The following is a 27,354-nucleotide window of genomic DNA, read 5'->3' as shown; positions in this document are numbered from 1 at the left end:
AATTTGGCCATTGATAACAATACTCTGAATCACTGACAAGTACTATATTTTCAGGAGCAATTCGTCACAAATTAACTGATGAACACAGTAACATTATTCAACACTATATTACCAATACTTACCATCTTCACTGGAATAACAATTATGGCAGTGGAGTTTGTTATTGCGAACTCTGACATCTGTGCCCATAAGTCCATCACCAAGTTGGATGTGGCACACACAGCATTTAAAACAGTCAATGTGGTAGAAAAGTCTCAAACTCTCTATGATCATTGCAGCTCCTCTGCCTGAAATTCAATGATCACAAAATCGTTAAGAAGTTTAAGATATTGCAAATTTATGACAGGATTACTTTACATTGTATTTCCTCTGAAATGTCTGTTGTATGTGCTTAAATTTCTAAATTACATTAAATATAATATGTAATCCAACATAAAATGATAGCATACATTTTGGAATATATCTTCAGTTCTTAAAGAAAAACTTCTTATAAAAAGTGGTATCTAGTCACATAATGTTTTTATGAAAACTTGCTTTGTTCCAATGATAATTTTAAAGATAATTGCAGCTTTATTCACTCATTTCACAGAAGTATCACACCAAAATTGAATAAATCAGATCATGTTCCCTATATAACTCCAAGAGCAATGTATGTAAATGATAGTACTTTTAAGTAACCTACAATACCCATTAATACACTGCATTTAACTAAAAAATTTGAAGTAAAATGAGTACTTATTACTGACCTAACTATTACTTTTTAGTGTCCCACTTGTTTTTATGCACCCCACTATCAGAATGATCTTTCATCTACACATCTCTGTACATCCAAGAAAATACTATCTAAAAATAAGTATTTGCAGTCCTGGATTCCAGTATATGAAACACTGATTCTTTAACTGTTCAATCCTCCACAGTTCTGTACAATGAAAAAGTTATTAGCTGATGGTAATTTAGTAGTACTAATGTTGTTGTTGCTGTTGTTGCTGGTGGTGGTGGTTGTTCAATTCAATCATGCCATCAAATATACACATACTTCCAATGCAAATTTTAATGCTCAATATATGATTTTCCCCTCTCTCCCCTCTTTGAAATTCTGATGGTAGCATGGGTATAATACAGGGAGCGAAAGGCTGTTTACAACTTGAGCAGAAACCAGACGGCAGTGTCAATGGGTCTGAAAGGGAAGAAGTGTTTGGAAAGGGTGGAGACAGAGTTATAGTCTGCCCCCAAGTTAAAGAATCCAAAGAAAAATTTGGAGTAGGAATTAAGGTCAGTGAAAATAAATAAAAATTTTGGGGTTTTTCGATGACATTGTAACTGTCAGAGGCAGCAAAAGGACTTTTAAGAGCAGTTGAAAGGAATAGACGTTGTCTTGAAAGGCGTGTATAAGATGAACATAAACAAAAGCAACACGAGGATAATGGAATGTAGTTCATTTAAATCAGGTAATGTTGAAGGAATTAGATTAGGAAATGAGATACGTAAAGTAGAAGATGAGTTTTGCGATTTGGGCAGCAAAATAACTGATGTGGTCGAAATAGATAGGATACAAAATGCAGACTGGTAATGGCAAGAAAAGTGTTACTGAAAATGAGTAATTAATTAACATTGATTAAGATTTAAGTGTTTGGATGTTTTTTTGTCTAGGCATATGTCTGGAGTGTCAAATATGCATGATAAACAGTTTAGATAAAAAGAGTATAAAAGCATTTGAAATGTGGTGCTACAGAATAATGCTGAAGATTAGATGGTTAGCTCATGTAACTAATGAGGAGGTACTGAACAGAATTGGAGATGAGAGAAATTTGTGGCACAACCTGACTAGAAGAAGGGATTGATTGGTAGGACATATTCTGAGACATCAAGGGATCACCAGTTTAGTACTGGAGGGAAGTGTGGGGTGTAAAAATCATAGATGGAGAGCAAGAGATGACTACAGTAAGCAGATTCAGAAGGCTGTAGGTTGCAGTAGTTAATCAGAGATGAAGCTTGCACAGGATATAATAGCATGGAGACCATAGATGGAGACCAAGAGACGACTACAGTAAGCAGATTCAGAAGGCTGTAGGTTGTAGTAGTTAATCAGAGATGATGAAGCTTGCACAGGATATAATAGCATGAAGACCTGCAGCAAACCAGTATCTGTGTCCTTGTTTTAGTGTCAGGGAAACATAATGTGTTGGTAAATGGGGATATCCTGCAATTTTGTCATTTGCGTTTAAGCACTCACCTAGTTCCTCTCCACAATGAGAACATTTTTTCTTTCCACTGACACTAAGCATTTTTTCATTAGTTTGGTCAGAGTTCATTGTTACAGGATTACCATTAGGCCTGAGAATATTATGGTGTCCAGCAATCTGCTCTCTGCTTTGGCTGTCTTGTGCCCTAGAAAAACAAACAATTCATATAGAGTTTTAAATGACACAAATAAAACAACAAAAAAAGTAACACTGTAGATGTAGATACTTTCTTCATGGTGGTTTGTCGCAGTGAAAATGGAAGTCCCTGCATGCTCATTAAAAATTCAAAAGTAGTTACAGAAAACCAACCTCTGTTGCTCAGATGTCAGCTTCAGAGGTAAGATACTGAGGATGGTATTTATGTTGTTCTTCAACAAGAATCTAGGATAACTAATTTTTAGTTGCTACTTGCTATGGTGTGGAACATGACGGTAGATGTATCTTGATGAAAATATGGCTACATACAGATTATTGTACTCTACACTATAATTTCATAAATGCTACCCAGCTGCAGACATCTATCTAGAAATTTAGCTATAGAAAACTTGTTATCAAGCAGAAGAGATACCCATTTATTTCTGAAACTGTTTTAATTGGCTGTCAGCACATTTACTCAGAAGTGAGGCAGTCAAAAAGTTTGGTGTAGCATCTGGTCATCATCATCATCATCATCATCATCATCATCATCATCATCAACAACAACAAATGGCATTAACACAGAAATTCCACCACAGGTAAGTACAGAAAATATTCCAAGCACAGCTATTTTTAAACACTGAAATCAATAGTAAAACCAGAGAATATTTATACTGCTGAAAACTGCCCAAACAGTAACACAATTTGTGATTACTGAACAGCATATCAAGAGAGTTGAACATGCCAAGACAAGAAACCTGTCTTGAGATGAAGATCATTTCACTCTTCAAAATGAAAAGTAGTTGAATATGTGAACACCTTTGCAAAATTGTCCTTTGGCATTACCTCAGTTCATTACAGGGCAAATTGCTTATTATGCTGCCCAAAACAAAAACCTGGGTCTTGAGCACAATTAATATATAACCAGTCACTGGAAAATACTAGGTCTGTGGTTTTAAAAGGACAGATCCCAGAACAAGCTTAGGGAAACAATCAGTAGCAAGAGTCAATGGAGTTCTGGCTATCAATACATGTGAAGCTGACTTTTTCCAATTCTTACACCATTTTTGAAAAATATCTTTACAACATAACAAGGATTTACTACCTGAAAAAATAAGCATATTCACAGTAAATGTGAGACCACAAATAAATGTCCACATATAAAATTTGAACACACTGCCATGCTATACAGGAACCAATCAAGTTAGAAAGTGTACAGTGGTGCTGGTGAAGATGAAGAACACTTGCAATTGTGAGTACAACTGAAAGATTAATACCTTCTTGGCAGTCAGCATAACAATGCACCCCCTAAAAATGCCCAAGTAACTGTTCTGCACGTCTCTGAATCACACACCTAGGAAAGGCATTTGATACTGAGAGATGAAGTCAAGAGGGGAACAGCGGTAGATGATACATTGACGTTTCAATAGTTCATATACTATGTTAATAGGTCAGTGTCATCGTCTAAAGACTGCAAAGTAACCATGTAATGGTAGGGTTTGTTTTGAATCACACTTAGGGTATATTTTTGGTGCTATTGCATTTATCTGTTTAACCTGCAGAAAATATGGAATTAATGTTAGAAGTATTTGTAGTTTTGAGTAACATATTTTTGATAAATAAAAGGGAACAGAATGTGGTTTCTTTATCACTTAATATTTTGTTCAAAAGCCTCTGACTTCAATGACCATCAGCACACTGCATTGAAGGGAGTTTATGAAGTGCATAATAAATCCTACATTTTTTCCACCTCATCCTAGACAGCTAAGCTGATGTTTTACAGACAACCAAGGATTTTTGGCATGTAATTAGCCCAACTTTCTCACATGGTCCATTTAATGTGTGTTCAATATATATGGGACAGAAGTGTGGTGCAGGAGGCAGCCAGCTGAGAAAATAAACCCTTTCCTGTACTGAAAACCATTCCTGCATTATTGTTGACATTTGTATTGGAGACAGAGTAAGTCCTTCAGAATAGCTGTTGCAATTACAATCATTTCATTACTCGTAATATGGGTATACTTGACACTATCAAGTTTATGATATATCATGTGAAATATTAAGTCCATAGGAACACAAATCTAACTCCATATTGCCATAGGATCTGGCTTCTACAGCATGACTCCTGGATATATTTTGGATTGCAACACACATCTAGCAGCCTATATAGTAATAAAAGACCCTTATTTGCTGAGGCAAATACTAATACCAATTTGATGAGTAAAACAATTATTTGGCAAAACTATTATGTTCTGCCAGTCACAGCTTATATCATCCTTGAAGGATGCTAACTGTGAGTCCACATTCATCATGAAGCTTCTCCTTAATGGTTGCATGTTTGCTTTGTGGACTGGCCTCCAAAGCTGGAGCCAAATTAAATCTTACCAAACTTGGAAACATAGTAGTAAGTTTTAATTGTGCCACTTATGACAAAATATTTTACTGTGACATGATAATGCTTTTAGACAAGTATTATCACAGACAAGAGTCCAGTTCACACACACCTGCTACAGTCTTAATTATCTCAATATTGTCTTACCCACAATCTCACAATATACTCAGGTAAACCATACAGGCCCCAGCCTCTGAGGTCACTCTAATGCCATCACATTCCTTTCCTCCACAAGAGGAGCAACAGAGTCATGAATAGCCTGCTGACCATGTGGCCTGGCCGATGAATCAACTGGTCCAACTATGTGAGGTGGTGCAGATATCTGAACTTTCATTGGCTAATTTACAATGAATGTTGAGCTTTTAGACATGACTGTGCACACACACACAAATTTGCAATTTGCTAGCTTTTAGGATTTTAATCCTTTTGAGCCATGGAGCACATTCAAATATAGTCAGCATACCACCTCCCCCCCCCCCCCCTCCCCTTCCTCCAACCCACTAGGTGTTACACCTTATATATTGCATTTTCCTGTGCCATATTGGGTTGAACCTGTATTTTACTGCAATGCTGCTAGCCAGTCTTAAATAAATCTCAATCTAACTTAAAAAATAAATGAGAAATACAAAATTCCTACAAATTAGAACACAAAATATGAGGAGACAAAGGTAAAATGTATATACGGCCAGTGTACTGAGACTGAATGATTTCAGGAAAGTTACATCTTTAATAAAATAATTTTTTGGTTGGCAGATGCAGTGGCAGGGCACAGCCAGGCATACTTGATAAGGTTCTGCATGCACCTACAAAACAGACAAAGACAATACAGTGAACATGCGGGTGCAGATGGACTACAATCTTGGAGATTCGTATTCTACACCATAAAACACCTAGGTTTTAAATGAAACATTTTTTTTTTCCCATTCATGGTGGATAAGATTAATCAGCACAAGAGTTACAGTGGCTGGATGAAAGAACACTCCAAAATATGTCACCACGATGGTGAGATTTGAAGGGACTCTATGCATTCAAGCATCCTGATGGTGTAGAGAGACACCAAACTCGGTTGCGAAGGGATGAGAAAATGACATTACATTTAATGTAATGTTGATTTGCCAGACATTTAAAAGTCTACATGTGAAGGTTCTACTGTACAATCAAATGTACAAAACTAAATTAAATTGTTAACAATAATATCTGCTGTTGTGAACAGAAAGTTTAAATTTTTATCAGAACTGTAAAACAGAATCAAGTGAGCCTGTTCTTAATTCCAAAAACCAAAAAAATCGAATTTTGTGAAGTACAGCACCATATACCATGCATGGAAATAAATGGTTTCAGATGTATTCTCAGGATTTTTTGGCATAGAATCTGAATCTGCCATAAAAATGGCAATTTGAAAATGAAATGTTGACAGATTTTCTTACAATTAGTTTCATTTGGTCATTCCATTAATGATCATTTCAAATGTTTTACTCCTACATATTTTATAGTTGTTACTATTTCCAGGAACTGATCTACAACAAAGCATTCTAGCAGTAATTGATGTAGTTAAATATACGTTATGTATTTCTCATAAATAGTTACGTTCATTGTCAACTGCCTGTCCCTGCACCAATTATCCATCATTTGCAGGTCTTCATCAGGTTTGATAGTCTTCTGCCATTTAAAACAATAAAAGTATGAAGAGTTTTGCATTTTCTGTCACCAGATTGTTATTGTGCCTTCTGACATCCCCTTGGCAACATTTCAGAGAATTTTTGCTTAGCTTGATAGTCCTCTTTTTCTCTCAAATACACTATCTGATCAAAACTATTTGGACACCTATTAGTGGACATAAATCTGGTATGTGACCACTCCTCACCTTTTTCATGACTAACTCTGCTGCGAATATTTTTAATAAGGTGTCTATGTCTGGAGAAATGGCAGCCCATTTTCCTCGAGAGCCAAAACCAGAGTAGGTAGTAATGTTGAACACCTGGGTCTTAGTGAAGTCCAAGTTCTAACTCGTCCCAAACGTCTTACATTAGATTCTGATTGGGACTGGTAAGGTCAGTCTATTTTTGTCCACTGCTTTGCAACAGCACGCATTTTCACGATTACGCTAAGTATCATTTTTAAACTGTTTGTCTGCGATATGCAGTACACAATACTGTAAAATGTGTTCATATCCTCGATCATTCAGCATTTTCTGAAGTGCAGTAAGGGGACCACACACTAGCCAGAAAGAAGACCCCCATACACCAACATCACTCCCTCCAATCTGCACTGTTGGTACTACCCATGATGGCAGGTAATATTCTCCAGGCATTGACCAAACACAAACACTTCCATTGGAATGCCACGTGGTATAGTATGATTCTTCACTCCAAATCACTCATTTCCAGTCATCCACTGACCAGTGAGATTGCTCTTTACACCATCTCAAGCATCGCTTAGCACTGACTACAGAAATGTGTGGCTTATGAGCAGCTGCTTGGCCACTATACCTCATTCTTTCTAATTCCCTACGGAGAGTAACTGTGATAGCTGGACTGCTGGTATAACTTCGGAATACACAAGCGACTAATTGTGTTGATTCCTTGTGATTTTTTACAACTACCCTCTACAGTCCTCAATGGCCTCTGTACATCGATGCATGTCATCTGCAAGGTCTTTGTTTCACTGAGGTTGTTCTTGGTGTTTCCACTTCACAATCACCAACAGTTGACTCTGACATCTTTAGAAGGTTTGAAATGTCCCTAATGTGTATGTTGTTCAGGTGACATCCAAAGACTAGCCCACACTTGAAATCACCAAGCTCTCCTAACAAACACAGTCTACTGTTACTATTTCTCTACTGACAACACAACACTCTCCACCTCCTGTTATAAAGGCAGTTCTTCCTCTCGTGACATCTAGTGAGCAATTCCAATTATCTATGTATATCTGGATACTTTTGATCAGATAGTGTATTTGTCTTGCTTCATTTGAGATTTTATTAAAATTTACCTTCTTCATACCTGCTTCTCCTTTAGTGTTTGTTTAAGTAGCTTTATTAAAAAATTGTCCTTTTTGTTAATATTTGTATAATCTTTGTTTTGTGAGACGTTGAACTTCTTATGTAATTTTATCTGAATATCTAACTGTTCTTAAATACATTCTTATTACCTCCATTTCTGACTAACTTCCTGAAGAATGGTTGGTCACTTTCTTGCTTTGTACATATTTTTACATTTCACCTTAACAGCCTATGATTACCTTATTTTCTAAAATGGTTGAGGCCGGTCCTATTGTGTGCCATTTCTTCATTGCTGGTAACATTTAATTCACTTTATTTTTAGTTTCATCTGGTTCTTGTCAAATCACTTTTCCATTTGTTTTCATCTGCAAGCATGTGCATGATAAACATGTTTTCCTTCTCTGCAAAATATAGTAATGGTACCTGTCATTTCTGGTGCAAATATGGAAGTTTCCCTGCAGAAGAAGTGTTCTGTACTTTTTGACCTCCTTTCAAATTAAAACTAACATCATTTTGTAATGGGATTTGTCACAATTTTTTCCAATTTCTGTAACTCTAAGGTCTCCTATCTCTTCTTCAGAATGTGAGCATATTAGAGCATGGGTTTGAAGAATTTTCATGGCATGTTTATTTTCAATTTTTTATATACATCTTGCTAATTCTGTGTGATTTAATTTAAGTACTGCAATAACATTTAATTTTCTGTTGTACAACAAGCCTACATTTAAATTCACTTCTGCTCTGTTCTTCTGTACTGCTCAAGATAGTCTAATTTTAATTATATTTGATCTTCACATTTTGACATATTTCTGATGACTTTGCAATGTACCATTATGTCTTATTTAATTCCTCTTTTCACTTCAATAATCTATCTTTGCATACTGATGTTCTGTAATTAATTAACACTAATTAGAAAAATGGAGGCTATGCTTCATTTCTATGTTATTGTTTAGTTACCTGAACTTCATGGAGTAAAGTGCAGGCAGATGCAGAAACAGCTGGGCATATCCCACAACCTAAAACTATCACTGGGGGTCTCTCAGTCTACTACTCCCAATATTCTTTTATACTGCACTAACCTGCCAGGACCCAAGGAGGTTGCTGAGAGATGTGAATATTGCTAAGGATCAGTGTAACTATTCCCACAAGTGTCACAGCAGATCTCTGAGTTTTTTCTCTGAGAATGGACTCACATAACCACTTCACTTGCTGATCTCTTGCTGTAAGAGCCCTTGATTCATTATGGTCATTTAGTATTCTGTATTTCTGTAACTAATAAGTCATTTTGCCTAAGGGGCTTTGGACAAGGATTCCTTACATTGCTGGCAGTGTGAGTAGCTCATACATGATGGGGATGACCACACACCTCAGTTGCATCAGTGGTATACTAAGTCATCTACAAAAGAACTAACAGCTTCCTGTTGTCGTAGATATTCCATACAGTTTACTGCACCACCATTTACAAGTGTTGTTTCAATGAAGTAATTTAAACAACACTGGAGACTTAATGTTGCACAACTTTTAGCATTTTTCTTAAACCTTTGTGTGACAAAAGGGTTTTTCCAGCAAAACAATGAAAAATGTGTGAGCATGTACTATTTGGGAATAACAATGATTAAATCTACTCAATTTATTATGTAGTTTTATGTCTGCCATGAGGTATGGGGTGGCAAACATTTATACCAATGAAGGAGAAGGAAAACTATTACACACAGTTATTTCAGTGGAATAGCAGTGGTGTATTTATATAGTAGTTTCACTTTAAGTGTTAATTATCTTACCGAATACAAATTTAACCGTAGAGTACAAATTAGTGTGAATTCTCTCCTTATGTGGATTTATCTAAATAAACATAAAAATTTAAGATTCACGTCTTTCCTATGCAATAGCATATATGAAACAGAGAAAATGTAGGCTGAACATATTAGAACTGTACCAAATCTTACCGTGATCTGTTGGGATATTTCTTGCTGTCTACTTTGTTCTGAACCCTCTGTGTCAGAGTGTTTATAACAGAATCAGGCAAAGGTTTTTTCTGCTGTGGTTGCTGATGCATCCAGAGCAGGGGCTGAGACAACTGAGATGTGGGCATTTTCTGGGAAGCCATCGCATTTCTCTGTTGTTGTTCAGTAATCCTTCTTTGTTCTGCTTCCTATTAGAAAACAGACAGTTGTGAGTATGATTCAACACCATAGAGAGACAGAGAGAGAGAGAGAGAGAGAGAGAGAGAGAGAGAGTGTGTTCACTGTGCATCAGGGCATCAGGTGAAAGCATCACAATACAATTTCTTGCCTTAAGGCAAGGCTTACATTGCACTGTTATCCATAGTTTTTCTAAGACTTTCTGAATTGTTTCACAAAATGAATAATTTTGATACATAAAATGTAAATTCAGACATTTTATTAATTCAAACAGAAATCATTAAACCAGGTTACATTCTTTCTACGTTAAGCACCTCAACATCAGGTTCTTCGAGTTAACAAGACATTTAACAATGATGTTATTAGAGGTAGAGTAGTAACTCCACTGGAAAGAAGGAAAAACGCATTAGCCATAATTTAGTTTATGATCACTGTCAAAAATGTGATGATGCTTGCCAGCATGTTATGAATCCTTGTGCCTCTAATGCTCATAATTAACATAATGAGCAATACCTTTCACTCCACGATTTGTTATTTATTTATTATGATTGTATTTCCATGTATCACTACATCTACAACACAATTTACTGTTGTTAGCTACAGAATACCCAAAGAAACACATTCTCTGGTATAAACAGTTTGGCATGCAATACACTGTTCAGTGTAAGTTATAAAAAATTGAAAACCACTTCTTCCCCATAAAAAATAAAAAGCTGCCACAAGAGATGCATGTTACAACAACAAGAAATCTCCTACCTGTATCAGCCAATGTTGACTGTTGAAAGTGCCACGTTTACTTTCTGGTTTCCTCTTTGCTTGTATCCAGTTGTCAGTCGGGATAAGCCGAGGGCGAGGCACAGCACTCAGTGCTTGCAAAGTCTGTCGTGTCATTTGTTGTCCCTGGATATGGTTGGTTCCTGAACTTTGGAAGTCTTTTTGTTGTGTGACAGGACTGAAGACTGGTGTCCAGCTGCTCCTGGAAAGATAAACCATTATGAATTAAAAATCAGTTTCAAACTTCACACAACTTGGATCTATTAATTTCATGTTGAACTTCAAACAACGTTTCCTAAAACAACACAAAACACAGGACATTTTTAATATGTCATCACACTGAATCAAAATAATTGACACATTTATACTCAGTTTACTGGACTTTAATTATTTTAGTTCATGTGCTTCAGTTAGAGACATTTGTAATTATGACATTTACCTCATCAAATTATGAATATAAAATATTTAAATGAGACTATTACTTCATTTCATAATAGGAAATTTAATGTACATGGTCACCCTGTGAATCAGTGACTGCAGCCACATACATAGGATTTACTACCTGCTGTAATTCTCTTTTTCCTGCCAGTCTTGCTGTGCAGGTTGAGAATGATGGGTGGAGACCACCTTTGGTGGACTCGGTTGTTTCCATTCCTGTTCTGGTCGCTTTTGTTGAAGATCCGGCATGGATTGGCAGTGCTCTGGAAGCATGCTCCTGGAAGTAAACTGAGTTATGTTCTTTTGAGGCAAGTGTCTCACTGCAGATATGTCCTGTAATGACAGGCGTCCTTTGTTTCCCCATTGTTGTGGTTGTGGTAATTTATCTTTATGCCTTGGAATGATTTCTGCTTCTCTCTCTAATCTTGTTCGTTCCATATGTAGCATGGCCTAAACAAAATAATGTTAACTCAGAGAACTGCAGAATTAATGTTCTAATGTTTTTTCTATACATGTGTGTTTTACTGCCTTATTAGCAGTTGCAAGAGTCCATAAAAACTGGTAAAGATATCAGTTCTGTTAGGTTAACTTTCACTACTACTACTACTACTAATAATAATAATAATAATAATAATAATAATAATAATAATAATAATAATAATAATAATTAGTAATAATAAACAGATAAAACAACACCACATAACAAACCTGACATCATACTCACCAATAAAAAGAAGAAATTAACACAACTAATCGAAATATCCATACCCAATACAACAAATATACAAAAGAAAACAGGAGAAAAAATTGAAAAATACATCCAACTGGCTGAGGAAGTCAAGGACATGTGGCATCAGGATAAAGTTGACATTATACCAATTATACTATCAACTACAGGAGTCATACCACACAATATCCACCAGTACATCAATGCAATACAGCTACATCCAAACTTATATATACAACTACAGAAATCTGTAATTATTGATACATGTTCAATTACCCGAAAGTTCCTAAATGCAATATAACACATACCGTACAGTTAAAAGGAAGTGACGCTTGATCAAGGTCCGTGTCACTTTCCATTTTTAACCAGACTTAACGTCTGAGAAAGTAAAGAAATAATAATAATAATAATAATAATAATAATAATAATGACGACAATAACGATGTTGTGATGAACACATTTGTTGATTTCCTGCTGATGGATTTCCTTCATCACCATCATGTAAATGTAATTGACATAAAACAGAAAGAAAAACATTGAAACCAAGCTAGTAACAGTTCTGTAGAATGTAGAACACACACATTACATTCTCTCAAACAATCTAGTTTTATTTCTACTTCATATTTTTGGGATAATTAATTTATTGAATCATCCTAATAAATAGATATAAATTCCTGATACACCAGCTCTATCAATCAGACTGATATTTCCAGTATATGAATGTCTGTAACATGGGTCCCATGTAATGTTAATTTATCTGAACACACTATTTTCCCCAGATGTGTAATATTTAATCTTTATACAAATAGTAAGGTAATTCATTCATGACAACTAAATTAGAAAAGCTGCTACAGTCACCCCTGACAGAACTGTCACTGACTTTTAGTAGTACATACAACCAATTGGTATGTTGCTACTCAACCTGTAGCTTCGCCAGGTGAAGTGTTCATGAGGGAAAACAAAAACCACACATTTTGGAAAGTCTTTAGATACACCGTGTTTAGATGAATGATGTTCCCTATTGTTCTGTATATTTTCCATTCATACATTATTTGCAGTGCACTTTGTCCTTAGCAGATTAATAGTTTCATTTACTTTCCTTCGCAATACAGTAGAGCACATTGCTGCCCTCATCACCAGGTACACACTTGGCTGGGGTATTTAAAGACAATATGAACACTAAATGTAATTCACAGATATGAGTGAACTGCAGCAGTTCTGCTGTCCAACATACAATAAAGAGACATGTTTATAAAAATCTGCAACTCAAGTTAAATGTTGACTACATGGACTATGCTCCACAGTACTTGGGATGTAAATGATTTACTGTGGAATTACGCACAAGAAGATAATTTTTGTCAATTTGTATCTGATTATGCGAAGAGACGGGTCTGAAGATGATAATTTACCAATTAAGAAAAAAGCAGAACTTTAACTGCATGAACCTTGCAGGATATTTACAACATGATATAACAATAAAGGAAGATAAGGATTTAACATCTCAATGATAATGAGGTCATTAAGGATGGAGAACCTCAGATGGGGAAAGGGTGGGGAAGGACATCATCTGCGTCATTTTCAGATGACCCATTCTGGAATTTGCTTCAAGTTATTTAGGGAAGCCACAGAAAACCTAAATCTGGATATTATTAGAGTTACAAAACAGCAGCACACATGCTCAGCACTGCATTCTGAATATTTGAAAGGCTAGTGGGTGAGAGAATGATTTGGAACCTACCAGATGACCACAGCCTGTAAATTAACATTGGAAGTACTTTCATACCAATTTAAAATAATCTAAGGAAACAGATGTTGAGATCTGCATCACCAGGCAATGAAACTATCATGAAAAATGCAGCAATTGAGAGATGTGACATTGTGACTGGAAAAGTGATAAATTTGTCTGTGCTCTATTGTTTTACAAATCTCATTCTCCACTCTCAATGTGTTGCCCTAATACAATAGATTCGAACTGTTCCAGTAATAAAGATGAACACCATTACACCAAACACTGTGTAAACATCACTCTCACATAAGCACTTTACAATGCAGTGTGTCCATAGATCATATTTTACAATGATATTGGACACCACATAATTCAAGTTTTATATGCAATGAACAAAATATCTTACTAACTTATCACCAATACATAAAAATATTTTTAATAATAATAAATAATAATAATAATGTTATCATCATAGGTGAAGACGCCATGGACTACGGCAAATATCGCATCTTCAAAAGCAAAACTGACAGGCTCGTTCCCTAAGGTGTTCCACTACTTGGGATGGCCTTCATGGTTCAAAAGACCATAGTCAAATCCATAAAAGAAGTTACACATATTAACAACCGACTGATGACTACGCGGGTTCAGCGTGTCAATAAAAAGTACACACTGATCAAAGCACACGCCTCACCAACCAGAGTAATGAGAAAGACCCACAGTCTGCAGAAAAGTTCTGGTCAACCCTCAAGAAAGTGATGTCCAAAGTCCCCAGAGGTGATGTCAAACTCCACCTGGGCAACTTTAATTCACAGATCGGCAGAGAAAAACAACATAGGGAAACTGTCGGACCTTATCCATTGCATAAATTTACTAACAAAAATGGCACATGGTTCATAGAACTCTGCCAACAGAACAACCTCAAGCTCATGTTGACATCCCTCTGAAAAAATCCCAGAAAATAGAAAACCTGGCACTCACCAGTCCACCAGTTAGGTGACTTCCAAATTGGCCATGTGGCTATCTCGTACCCAGTACAGAAAGATATCCACAATGTGCAGGTACACAGGGGAGCCAACATTGACTCTGATCATTACCTAACATGTGTAAAAGTCAAATTCACCCCAAAGAGAACTTTCAGAAAACCCCCTTACCAAAATTTGACACAAATAAGATTGCACAATCTGGAGTGAAAGAAGCCTGGGAAAAAGAACACATGAATGACCGGCAAAATTCCCACAGAAAAATCAAAGGAAAAGCACAAGCCCTCATTCCTCCAAAGAAGAACCCTTGGTGGGACACCAACTGCAAGAATGCATCGTCACTACGAAAGTTACATATCAGAAATACAAGAGCAAAAAATCCCCAGAAAATTTACAGGCTCTCAACGAAACACGAAAAACAATAACAAAAATTATCAGTCAAGCCAAGAGAAAATTCATGAAAGAACAGTTGGACTCTACGGAGGACAACTTCCATATCTACAACACAAGATATTTCTACAGGACGGTTGGTTGGTTGATTGGTTTTGTTTGAAAGAGGGAGGGGGAAGGGACCAAACTGCGAGGCCATAGGTCCACTGTTCCCGGTAAAATAATTACACAAGGGAAAGAAGAAGAAAAAGGAGATGTACAGCACAATAACAGAAGAAAGGAAGAACCAGAAGAATGACAGGAGGACAACCAACACTACTATGGACAAAAAAGGAAAAGAAAACCACACAGGGAAGCAAGAAACAGGTGGAACAGGCAAAAACAAGATAGTAGATGACCATGACTGGCTGACCACAAGAATAAAAAGGAAAAGCTAGCCACTCTGCAACACATCAAACATCCACCCTAAAAGCATTAGAGTGGAGAACACAAAGGGATAAAGGACATGCGCTGAAACTTATATAGAATAATAAAACCCACCGTCGCGTATAAAATGTAAAACTAAATTAGTTAACGAGGCGTTATCAGCTAAAATTAATGGCAACAAGTCTGGTAACTGAAGAGTCCAAAGCAGGGCAGCCAAAGAAGGACAGCTCACCAAGGTATGGGCCACTGTCAGCCCGGCGCTGCACCAACACTGAGGTGGGTCATCACGGCACAGAAGGTATCAGTGTGTCACCCAAGCGAGGCCAATGTGGAGCTGGCAGAGAACCACAGAGCCCCTGTGAGAGGCCCACATGGAGGACTGCCACACATTCATAGTCTCCTTAATGGCACACAGTTTGCTGTGCGTGCTGAGGTTATGCCATTTCATCTCCCAAGGCCGCAAAACCTTGTGGCGTAGTACTGAACGCAGGTCAGTTGCAGAGAAGCTGATCTCCATAAGTGGTTTCCGTGTAGCCTGTTTGGCCAGCCTGTCGGCAAGTTAATTGCCTGGGATTCTGATGTGACCTGGGGTCCAGACAAACACCACTGAATGACTGGACTATTCCAGGGCATAGATGGACTCCTGGATGGTCGCTACCAAAGGATGAAAAGGGTAGCATTGGTCGATAGCTTGTAGGCTGCTCAAGGAGTCAGTACACAGAAGAAACAACTCCCCAGGGCACGAACGATGTGCTCAAGAACACGACATATAGACACTAGCTTGGCAATGAAAACACTGCAGCAATCGGGTGAGGAATGCTGTTCAGTATGTCCTCCATGGACATACATGAAGCTGACATGGGCATCAGCCATAGAGCCGTAAGTGTAAACCACTTCGGGGCCTCGGTACATGTCAAGCATCGAGAGGAACTGGCAGTGGAGAGCCGCGGGGTTAACCGAGTACTTAGGGCCATCTGGAAGGTCCAGGCAAAGTTGTGGCCTAGGTGTACACCATGGAGGTGTACGTGAATGGACCTCAAGTATAGGTGGTAAAGGCAAGGACTCTAGTTCAGAAAGAAGGGATCTAACATGAACTGCAATTGGAAGCCCTGTCCTGGGCCGCAAATGTTAGAGATGAACCGGCGTGGGTGGGAAAGAGATGGTGAATCAGATGCGCAGGAGAACTATGAATGTGTGCAAAGTAACTGGCAAACAGTTGAGCATGCCTAACCTGCAATAGAGGGACTCTGGCCTCCACAAGGATGCTGGTCACCAGACTTGTCCTAAAAGCTCCTGTCGCAAGGTGAACACCACAATGGTGCACTGGTTTGAGCAAATGCAATGCTGAGGACACCGCCAAACCATAAATCAGACTCCCACAGTCAAGGTGGGATTGAAGAAAGGCTCTGTAGAGCTGCAGCAGTGTACAGCGATCTGCACCCCAATTAGTGTTGCTCAGGCAGTGGAGGACATTGAGGTGCTGCCAGCACTGTGGCTTAAGCTGAAGAAGGTGAGGAAGCCAAGTCAGCTGGGCATCAAAAACCAGTCGTGAGAATCAATGTGTCTCCACTACAGTGAGTGGATCATCATTAAGGCAAAGTTCTGGTTCTGGATGAATGGTATGATTCTGATGGAAGTGCATAACACATGGCTTTGTGACCAAAAACAGGAAACCGTGAGCTATAGCCCATGACTGTGCCTTGTGGATGGCTCCCTGTAGACGGTGCTCAGCAACACCGGTACTGGCGGAGCAGTACAAAATGCAGAAGTCATCTGCATACAGAGAAGTTGAGACAGATGGCCCGACAACTGCTGCTAGAGCAGTAATGGCCACTAAAAATAGGGAGACACTCAATACAGAGCCCTGCTGGACCCCATTCTCCACACAAGTGCTCACAAGTATACTAACCTCTTACAATTTACATCACTCTGTGGAAAAAAATTGATGAAAGTGTTGAAAAACAGGATGTCAGCAGTACTCTTGTACAGCAACTGCTGAAGGCATGAAGAACTAACAGGCCTATATGAACATTGTTTCTTTATTAATAATGTGGTACCTATGATTAGATCAATTTGTTCAGTAAGCCACTGCAGTGTTCAAACAACTATCTGCTATAATCAGTAATCCATATGAAAGTGAGACTAGACATTTTCCATGGCAATATACTATTACTAATACTAGAATAATTACATTTCCTATAATAAAACAAAACATGATTTTTCTGCTCTATTTTAGAATTTATGGGACACAATTGAGAAATAACCATATGTTTACTTTCGAGATTTAGATCTTGACAATTGTCCCTGAATGGAATCCACGCTGGTCTTCATCTAGGACTACTAGCAAGATTAGCTGGAGATAAAGAGTTTCTCCCGTATAGATTTAGACAATATATATTTGAAGCTGCCACTAGATGAAGCCTCACAAAGATACTGATAAGAAACACACTATACTGTCTATACCACTGTCTATACCACTACAAGCACTTCCCTTTTGGTGTAGCCAGTGCACTGATGGTGATCTAAAGATATCCATAAAAGCTTACACAAACCATTCTATCCTGCACTAATTACCCAGGAACAAATCACAGATTCTAGGATGCTATTTATAACGTTGAAGCAAGAGGGTTTAATATGTAGCTTGCAGAAATTCATGTTGGATACTTAAGTCACACGTATAAAAATATTATTAAACTGACTAAATAGCATATTTTTGTTGTTAAGCCAACAAAGGTACAAAACATTGCACTTCTTCAATTATTTTTGGGGAAAATCAATTACTATGGAAGGCTCATCTCACCCATAGCAGGAAAAAAAAACACTAATTAAGTAGGGTGTGAAGAAAGATGTTCTTTCTAAATGGACAGCAGAATATGACAAAGAATCTGAGGCACTTAAGATTAAATTTAGGTTGTTGTCATGTCTGACAACTTTTATTCCTGGGAAACAACTCGTGCTCGCAACTGATACCTTTGAGTACAATATGTGAGCCATGTTGGCACACTAAAATGCCCACATGCCAGAGCATCTGATCACATTTGCCACCAAAACTTTAACATCTACACAACAAAACTATTCACAAAATTTTAACAAAGTAACAAATTTCATTTGATCACTGACCTTAAGCTATTATTGGCCTGGACCCATGGCTTTTAGAATAAACAATGCAAAGCACACACAGTTGGGCCCTCTTCTGAAGTGCGTACCACTATGAGATAATTACAAATAAGCAGTATAATGCATGGACACACTGCCACTGCTGCCACTACTTCCCATGGACCCAGATCCAAACCCAGATTTTGGTATGACAGAAGTAGCATATTTTCAAACATATATGGAAATACAAGAAAGCTTAGCGAATCTTCCAATTGCATTTTAAAATGTAGTTAGGGCCAAATTGGAAAATGATATTCTTCAACAAGTAATGCACTACATGCAAAATGTTTGGCCTGAACTTCTGTCAATCAGAAAGGTTTAGTCTTTTTTTTTTTTTTTCTCCTTCTTACTTAATTGCAGGCTCATGAAGGTACACAGAATGTCACTGTTGTTACTGACAGACTACCACCATGTAATAATTCACTTGTGTACCCGGTACACAGAGCAACAGGCAGCTGTCCCACAAAGGTTGCGACTGTGGCATCTCCAGGCAGCTCGAGGACCGCATCCACTTACGAACTGACAGTTGAACTACAACAAGTGATCATTACTGAGAACTTCTTACAGTTCATTTTGGCATGCTGTAAAAACTTCCATGGCTGAAATTGAATAAAAAAATTACGGTCCGTACCATTTCAGCCACAATAAAACAGTGAAGTAGAGCAGCTAGTGTACACTTCCAAAGACCATATGCAGATGTGTTTGGAGGAGACAACTTCAGAATCTGCAAATACATATAGGATCACATTCACCAACTGGATGAGCCTGGCTGTACTCTCATAGCTGGTAGTCCTTCTGGTCCTTGCTGAATGGGTGGCAGGAAGGAGATTGGTTATAAATGTTAGGTGTAAAAACAATGAATGAACGAATAAAACGCATTGACACTGCGTCACAGTCAGCAGTTTCCTGCTACTTCTTTCTGCATTTGGGTTCTTAATTCAGAAAAATGAACATCTGATATAAAATGATGTATGGCTTGAAACTTTGAAAGATATTGGTTGGGAATATTCAAAGTGATTTATTCCCCAATTTTATTTGGATTTTTTGTCTGAAAGCCATATTTCTGTTTTGCTACGTGACTTTGCAATTTTTTCAGATTCATCACATGTCTCAACGTCTAAGGGATGAGGTAATGACCAAACCTTTGTGTCATATAATCACAGCCAGAACTTTGACCATGCCTTTAATGGTCATTCACAAAGGTAACAGTAAATTAAGACACTTTGCGAGTCTAAAGCATCAAGTAATTCTCATTTAGCAATCTTTTCACATTCTACAGCTCACATGTAAAATTCATTTACTTCACTGATATGGGGCGAGTACTTTTCACAGACTTGTCAGAGGTTTGTTTAAAATATTATTAACTGTCATTCAGCAACAAAGTGGTGCCACTCAAAGTGTGTAAGCATTTACATGTTCTTGCAGATAGTGACTCAGCAACTTTCCACATTTTCCTTAACAGCTAGTTTATTCCATACCATTCTGCAAAATTACTTGGTAGACAGAATGGTAACTTCATGCCAAGGACACTTGTTAAACATGCTGGTTTTATTTAGTCCACTACAAACAGCTGGCCTGAATAATAATCTACAACAAAGGGGTTCTTCAGTCTAGCACATAATATTTAGAGTTTATCTTAACATGTTGACTGCTACATGACGTTATAAGGAAATCCCCGTCAGGCCACACGTGCTGCTTAGATGTGCACTGGCAAGGCATTTCTACTTGCTATGGCTATGACAAATGCACTTCTAACATTGACACTTGCTCAATGCATATTTGCAAACATATGTAGTATGGTCAATACTTTTTTTTTACCACAGCTACAATTAAAGATTTATGGGTATTCATTCAACATGCTAAACTTGAAGTCTGTTTTGTCTTGCTTATCATTTGGGTCACTGTTTAAGATTTTGTCAAAATCAGCTTGCTGTCAGGTATCTGTTTGGGTTATCACAAAGCAAAACAAACATTGTAGAACCATTTGACACGTGGTTCTTGGTCCAGTGCAAACCAACATCTATCTTCAGCCTTGAACATGAAGATGTCAGTCTACGAGTGTGAAAGTAACAGTGAAATCTTTAGTGCTAAAAATGGGGTAGAAGGTTGTGTTCTTGTCATCAGAGGAAGAAGAGGAGGAGAAAGTTTACAAATGGCATGATTCAAGATGTAATCAACCAAAGGAGGCACTTAGACAAATGGACAGTGACAAACAAAAGTGAAATAAAATGATTTTTGGACAAATTCTATGGATGGGGTTGGTTAGACTACCATTCTTAGACTTATATTAGTCCCATGATGCTGCACATATGCAAACATTTCTGAAGGAAATCATATTCAGAAGCAAATTTGAAATATTGAGAATGACACATTTTGCAGACAACAGAGATAGTAATGGTTTCAATCATTTGAACAAAGTACAGCCACTTATAGACAGTTTGGTAATAACTTTTCAAAGTATTAGAATGCACCATAAGATTATGCAATTCCATTTTGTGGCCACATTATATTTAGACACTATTTAAAACAAAAGTGCCACAATAGGGAATTAAAATATTTAAGATATGCTGTGGATCTGGTTATATGTGTGACCTTCACATGCATAAAAGTTAAAAACTATGCCCATTAAAACTGTAATCGCTCTGTGGAGATTTGTTGAATAAGGGACACATGCTGCACTCTAACAACTAGTATAAAAGTTTAGAATTAGTGAATAAATTTAGTGATAAAATATTCTTTTACTGGGGACATTACACTCAAACTGACAGGGCAATTTGGGGCAAGTAGTAAAAAACAATGCAACCTGGTAGAGGAAGGAAACGAACTGATTTGACGTCAGTGGAAGCAGTGGCCACAGAAATGCAGGAAGAGACGAGTGGTGGTGTGCAAACGTGTAGTGCATGGAGAATTGCCCGAACATTGGACATACGTGTGAGCATGGTGCGTAAAATCCTACTAAACATCCTTCTTTGCTATCCATTCAAAATTACCCATGTGCACAAGTTGCTTCCTGTTGACCGGCCAGCAGGAGAGACCTATGCTTTAGAATTTCTTGTTCGCATGGAAGTGGGCAATGACTGGCAGTGGAAGATTCTGTAGATAGACGAAGCCCACTTCCATCTGACAGGATATGTCGGTGCACAGAATTGTCAAAAATGGGCAATGGAAAATCCATGTGCAGATCAACCAGGACCACTTCATCCTGAAAAGGTCACTGAGTGGTGTGGGTTTATGGCATCAGTTATCATATGGCCATATTTTTCCAGAGAGACGGTTGCTGTTACCTGTACCGTCACTGGTAAGCACTATGAGTGTCTTTTGCACAATCACATCATTCCAATTCTCCAACAGCATGGATTGGATCATTTTTATGCAAGAGGACACACCTCCGCACATTGCAAATCCAGTTAAGCAGCTGCTGAAGCGCCATTTCAAAAATGCTAGAATTATCAGTCGCCATTTCCCAACAGCCTGGCTATCTCAATCACCTGATCTTAAATCCATGTGACTTCTGGCTGTGTGGTTATCTGAAAGATGTTGTGTTCAGTGTTCTGATTGCAAACATATCTGCACTGAACGCACACATTGAGCAACACATTCTGAGCATGACCCCAGAAACACTTTGATCAGTTGTGGAACATGCTGTTTCTCATTTCAACTTGTTGCAGAAAATGGTGGACAGCATATTTAACAAGTTTTGCACCAGTCATGTGGAAATTAATAATCCAAATTGATTTTAATTGATGCTTTTTATGCGGTTTTTGGCCTCAGGACAATTAAAAACTGATTTTCTCCATCCGTTGTGATACGAACTTTCTGCAGTGGGTGGGTTTACATAACTAACAGTATCACACCTGTACTCCCATGCACACTGAGTAGTACTATTTGTTTAATGTCAAACATATGCCTTAGGTATTGTTATATGATTTGTCATTTGTGGACTACCACTATTAAATTATGATGCTTACAGCACCATCTATTGCTACATTTTGTAACCATTTATTTTTCTTCTGCCATACGTTTTCCCCCTTCTCCGATAATATCCTGTTGCAATTTGATGTCATTCTCACCAGTGGTATTATTTCTACAGCGGTCTGTGTTTAACTTTAATTATAATCACCCTGTACATTTACTGAGCTTCAATAAATTCCACTAAAAGTTTTTGATTATTAAGTATTTACATGCATTAATGATACAATCCTGTAATAAAATTTATTCAAGTTTTACTTAATTTTTATTTAAATAATTCCTTAAAACAGTTAATTTTTTTAGTTTTATATCATATTTTACACTGTCAGTCACTGGAGACTGCCATGGCCTGAACAAAAAGTTTAATGCCCGTCACTAATGACTGATATGCACTTAGCATGTTAAGCAAATAGAGCAGAACACTCTCACAGCAACATGTAGAGCTGATACGAAAGTCGTCTTGGCCTTCCATCTTAAAAGGGTTGCTATTGTTGCGAGTCGAGTCAACATCAGTCCAGCTCACCTACAGTATCAGCTACAAGAAAGGGGAAACATATTTTTGATCCTCTGAATGTGAGCAAATTTTCCAACAGATGAAAGAAGCACTTAAACTCTCACATCATCTTACCACGTAAATCCCTGAGAAGATGCTTATTTTTGCAACAGATTCACTTCTGCACAGCAAATGGGCCAATCTTTAGAACTAAAAGGTAATTCAGTGTATCTAATAGCTTATAAATTAATAAAATTATTTCCAGATTGAAAAAGAAGTACTGTCACTAGCTATAACTATTCATAGATTTCATTTATATCTCTATGGCACCAAGTCTCTTCAGGTGAGGCATTGTAATGTATTAATACATTTGTTCAGTGTAATCACACAACTGCCAGAAAAGATTGCACAATACTTAGAATAGTGGACCTCTTTCTCAATATATAGAATTATCTAATACTGTATATGGCAAAAAGCCAACACACAAAAGTAAATTCCTTTCAAAACTTCCTGTCTGTCCAGACTTGTTTCTGACTCTTGTGAAGTTATATGCTTCCACCTAAGTGACGAATGGCACAAATGGTTGAAGCATTACCAGTAACTGCAATTTAAGTGTCTAATATTATGATTCAATATGCCTTTCTTTAGCTTATGGCACATTTCATTTAATACGATGGAACAGGTGACATGCCAACCAATGTTGATCTGGCACTTCACACTGCTAACAGTCTGCACCATCAGATTGGGGAAATGGCATATGATACTGCACATTAGAACATACCACACAGGGCACTGTGCCATCATTCTTCCACCACTTTTATCCCCACATATTATTGTTACTGCACATCAGTCATCGGGGTGTTATGCTGATGAATCACCATACTCACTGCCACAAATATTGACTAGGAATAGTTGGAACTGTAACACCTTATTTTTTGTCAATACTGCAATCAGTCTGCTGTCTTACTCACCATCATTAGTTATGGCAATAACTGTATCTTAACATGGAAGGTATTCTTCCTTAATTTGCCTGGCTCATTGTGGTCAATGCATGCTTCAAAATTTCTTTACCTCAAATATAGGATGCCCACAAAAACTGAGGCCACACATCCTAACAAAGACTTTTGTGATTGGAGGCTTACCCAGTAGTATTTTTCTTTTATGGCAGTCCCTCATTTACAGGCCAATATATTTCTTATTTCCATGGAAAAATGGCATTCAGTATTTGTTACTAGACCAATTTCACTCGCAATCACACAGTGAAGTGGGGCACAAGCTACACAACTTTAGGGGAAACATGTTGCAAAAGGGACACTAACAAAGCACTACATGCACAGCCATGAATATGGATAAAAATGGTCTAGTGGACATCTTGTACAGACAACAGTACCACACACTCCTGTGTTTCCACACTGTTGGAGCCTGCTGAACACTCCTGTTGTAGATTTAGGCCACATGCCCCTATCTGGGACAGCATATATGGTAAGTCAAGAGATTCCACACTTACGGTTGCTGCTTTGATTCAGTTGACATTCAGGACAGTTGTAGCTATTACCCCCAGAACCAACTACATCTCCACAGCCAGTAGTTTCCTTTTATGTCACTAGTGTCATTGTAGGCATTTTACAAATCCCTGATATGTCAACCTGTCAACTACTACTGGCATCAAGCTCATGTATGCAGTAGTGTTCCACTGGTAGCTCCAATAACAGAGCATATGGAGATAATAACACTACTGTGGGTGTAGAGACAGAGCCGTTAATTTCTCTTCCTCCCCACAAAAGATAGCACAAAATGAGTGTTTTTAAACTACAACAAATCTGGGAAGAAGGGGGTGGGGTATGTAGAATTCTTTGGATCCATTGATGATACCTCAGCTTGAGTACCCAGCATTGACTTGACATGGAGATTCTGTCCACAACAGCACATTCCCGCAAGTGTTCAACCACCATGAATTACATGAATATACCACATGTTCATTATGGCTTACGTTAACATTACTAATGTAGTTCACATCAATTATGTCTCTAATGCATTCAATCTCTTATTTATCTGATTCAGTCATTATGGTGACGCATATATGCTGTTCTGGACTGTCAGGTTTGTGCATTTTATTATGATACTGCACACCTTTGGCAGTCTGCTTATGACTACTAACTACAGATTTGACCGTCATATTTTTGTGAACGGTAGTGAATGTTACAATACTTGTGACCCAAACATCCGTCTCTGGTTTGAAACTTCCTGGCAGAGTAAAGCTGTGTGCCAGACCAAGACTCAAACCTGGGACCTGGGACATTTGCACTTCACAGGCAAGCGTTCAGTCAACTGAGCTAATCAAGAATGACTCATGACCTGCCCTCACAACTTTGCTTCTGGCAGCCTAACTTTTACCATGAAGTTGTAAATAAGCACACGCTCCACTGCAGAGTGAAAATTATTTCTGGAAGCAGTCCCCCAGGCTGTGGCTAAACCATGCATGGTCAATTACTTTTCTTCCAGGAGTGCAAGTCCTGAAGGTATGAAGGAATACTTTTGTGAAGTTTGTAAGTAATGATTATTATCAGCAAAGGATGTGACTAATGGTAGCCTTTTGTCTAAAAAATGTTCAGCATACCATTATTTTGCATTTGCATCACTAAATCTGACTTGTCTGTAATGGATATAAATTACTGCTTGTTTCTTGTTTGTGCACCCATTTAAAGTCCTTTCTGTATTGAAAGGAGTGACATGATACAAAACAACCACAACACAACTGTAGCTTTAACAGAACTGCATCACTAAACACACCCAACAATTTCCATTTACTATGAAAACTGCCATGTATTTGTCACTGATTGGCTGTAGGCAAATTGCATTGTAGTTGTTATCTAGGATATGTTACCCAGTTTAACATCCCATACACTACTCTGAACTTAATTTGTTTCAGTGTGATCATTTGTTTTCATCATTCTGAATAATATAAAGCAGAGCTTTGGCATTTTTAGTTGAAAATATGTAAACTTTCTAAATGTTCATTTTAATCTAGTTGTAATGGCACACAGATGTGAGATGCCATACAGAATCTGTTTACCCAGATTCCTAAAACAATCCTCCATTGAAGTTGATGGTTATGACAGTCATGCAGTGCCAAGTACCAGAATTGTTTCTCTGAATTATTCAGTAATTAATGAAGATACCTAATGAACGCAGCCTCTTAGCATGAAGCTTTAACAGTATCAGCTTCCAGTAACATACATAGAAGTGAAATTTTAATACCACTACAATACAGGGTGATTCAAAAAGAATACCACAACTTTAAAAATGTGTATTTCATGAAAGAAACATAATATAACCTTCGGTTATACATCATTACAAAGAGTATTTAAAAAGGTTTTTTTTTCGCTCAAAAACAAGTTCAGAGATGTTCAATATGGTCCCCTCCAGACACTCGAGCAATATCAACCCGATACTCCAACTCGTTCCACACTCTCTGTAGCATATCAGGCGTAACAGTTTGGATAGCTGCTGTTATTTCTCGTTTCAAATCATCAATGGTGGCTGGGAGAGGTGGCCGAAACACCATATCCTTAACATACCCCCATAAGAAAAAATCGCAGGGGGTAAGATCAGGGCTTCTTGGAGGCCAGTGATGAAGTGCTCTGTCACGGGCTGCCTGGCGGCTGATCCATCGCCTCGGGTAGTTGACGTTCAGGTAGTTACGGACAGATACGTGCCAATGTGGTGGCGCTCCATCCTGCTGAAATATGAATCGTTGTGCTTCTTGTTCGAGCTGAGGGAACAGCCAATTCTCTAACATCTCCAGATACTGTAGTCCAATTACAGTAGCACCTTCGAAGAAAAAGGGACCAAAAACTTTATTGGCTGAAATGGCAAGCGAACAAATGTACAAATAAATGAAACTTTATAGCTCCCTTAATTCGCCGACAGATAGTGCTTAGCTCTGCCTTTTGTCGTTGCAGAGTTTTAAATTCCTAAAGTTGTGGTATTCTTTTTGAATCACCCTGTACTTTTAATAAATTTTTTCCTACTGTATCTACATTATAAAATGTAACTTTTTGCTCTGTATACAAGGTGTATTTGAAGTTATTTAATTTAACATTAATCTTTAAATGTGGACAACAGACACTTACTTCATGTCGCTGAAATTCTCTCTCTTTCTGTCTCATTTCTTCCTCACGTCTTTGTACAGTCTCTTCCAATTCTCTCCTCTGTGCTTCTTTTTCCCACTCAAGCCTCAAATTGTCTTGTTCTAGTTGCCACAGCTTCTCTGTTAGTTCTTCTCCTGTTCAAGAACAACTTAATTTAATAACTGTGTGTTTTTCAACAGGATATTAGTTATTCTAAGACCTCTGAAAGTGCA

The 27,354-nt window shown here is 37.8% G+C and overlaps 1 protein-coding gene across 4 annotated transcripts in view; it reads right to left on the bottom strand.

Moving 5' to 3' along the window:
- LOC126248940 (uncharacterized) overlaps nt 1–27,354 on the bottom strand; it is a 529,465-nt gene that overhangs the window by 2,460 nt on the left and 499,651 nt on the right. For all 4 annotated transcript variants that reach the window (XM_049950454.1, XM_049950456.1, XM_049950457.1 and 1 more), the window contains 6 exons: nt 27,125–27,276; nt 11,249–11,574; nt 10,669–10,888; nt 9,718–9,923; nt 2,234–2,388; nt 123–287 (listed from right to left, as the gene is read on the bottom strand). In XM_049950454.1, the coding sequence (XP_049806411.1) occupies nt 123–287; nt 2,234–2,388; nt 9,718–9,923; nt 10,669–10,888; nt 11,249–11,574; nt 27,125–27,276 (1,224 nt within the window). The remainder of the gene's footprint in view (nt 1–122; nt 288–2,233; nt 2,389–9,717; nt 9,924–10,668; nt 10,889–11,248; nt 11,575–27,124; nt 27,277–27,354) is intronic.

Source organism: Schistocerca nitens, chromosome 3, assembly GCF_023898315.1.
Source record: "Schistocerca nitens isolate TAMUIC-IGC-003100 chromosome 3, iqSchNite1.1, whole genome shotgun sequence".
Lineage (NCBI taxonomy): Eukaryota > Metazoa > Arthropoda > Insecta > Orthoptera > Acrididae > Schistocerca > Schistocerca nitens.
The sequence above is the reverse complement of the archived record's forward strand: the minus strand, read 5'-3'. Positions and strand labels throughout refer to the sequence as shown.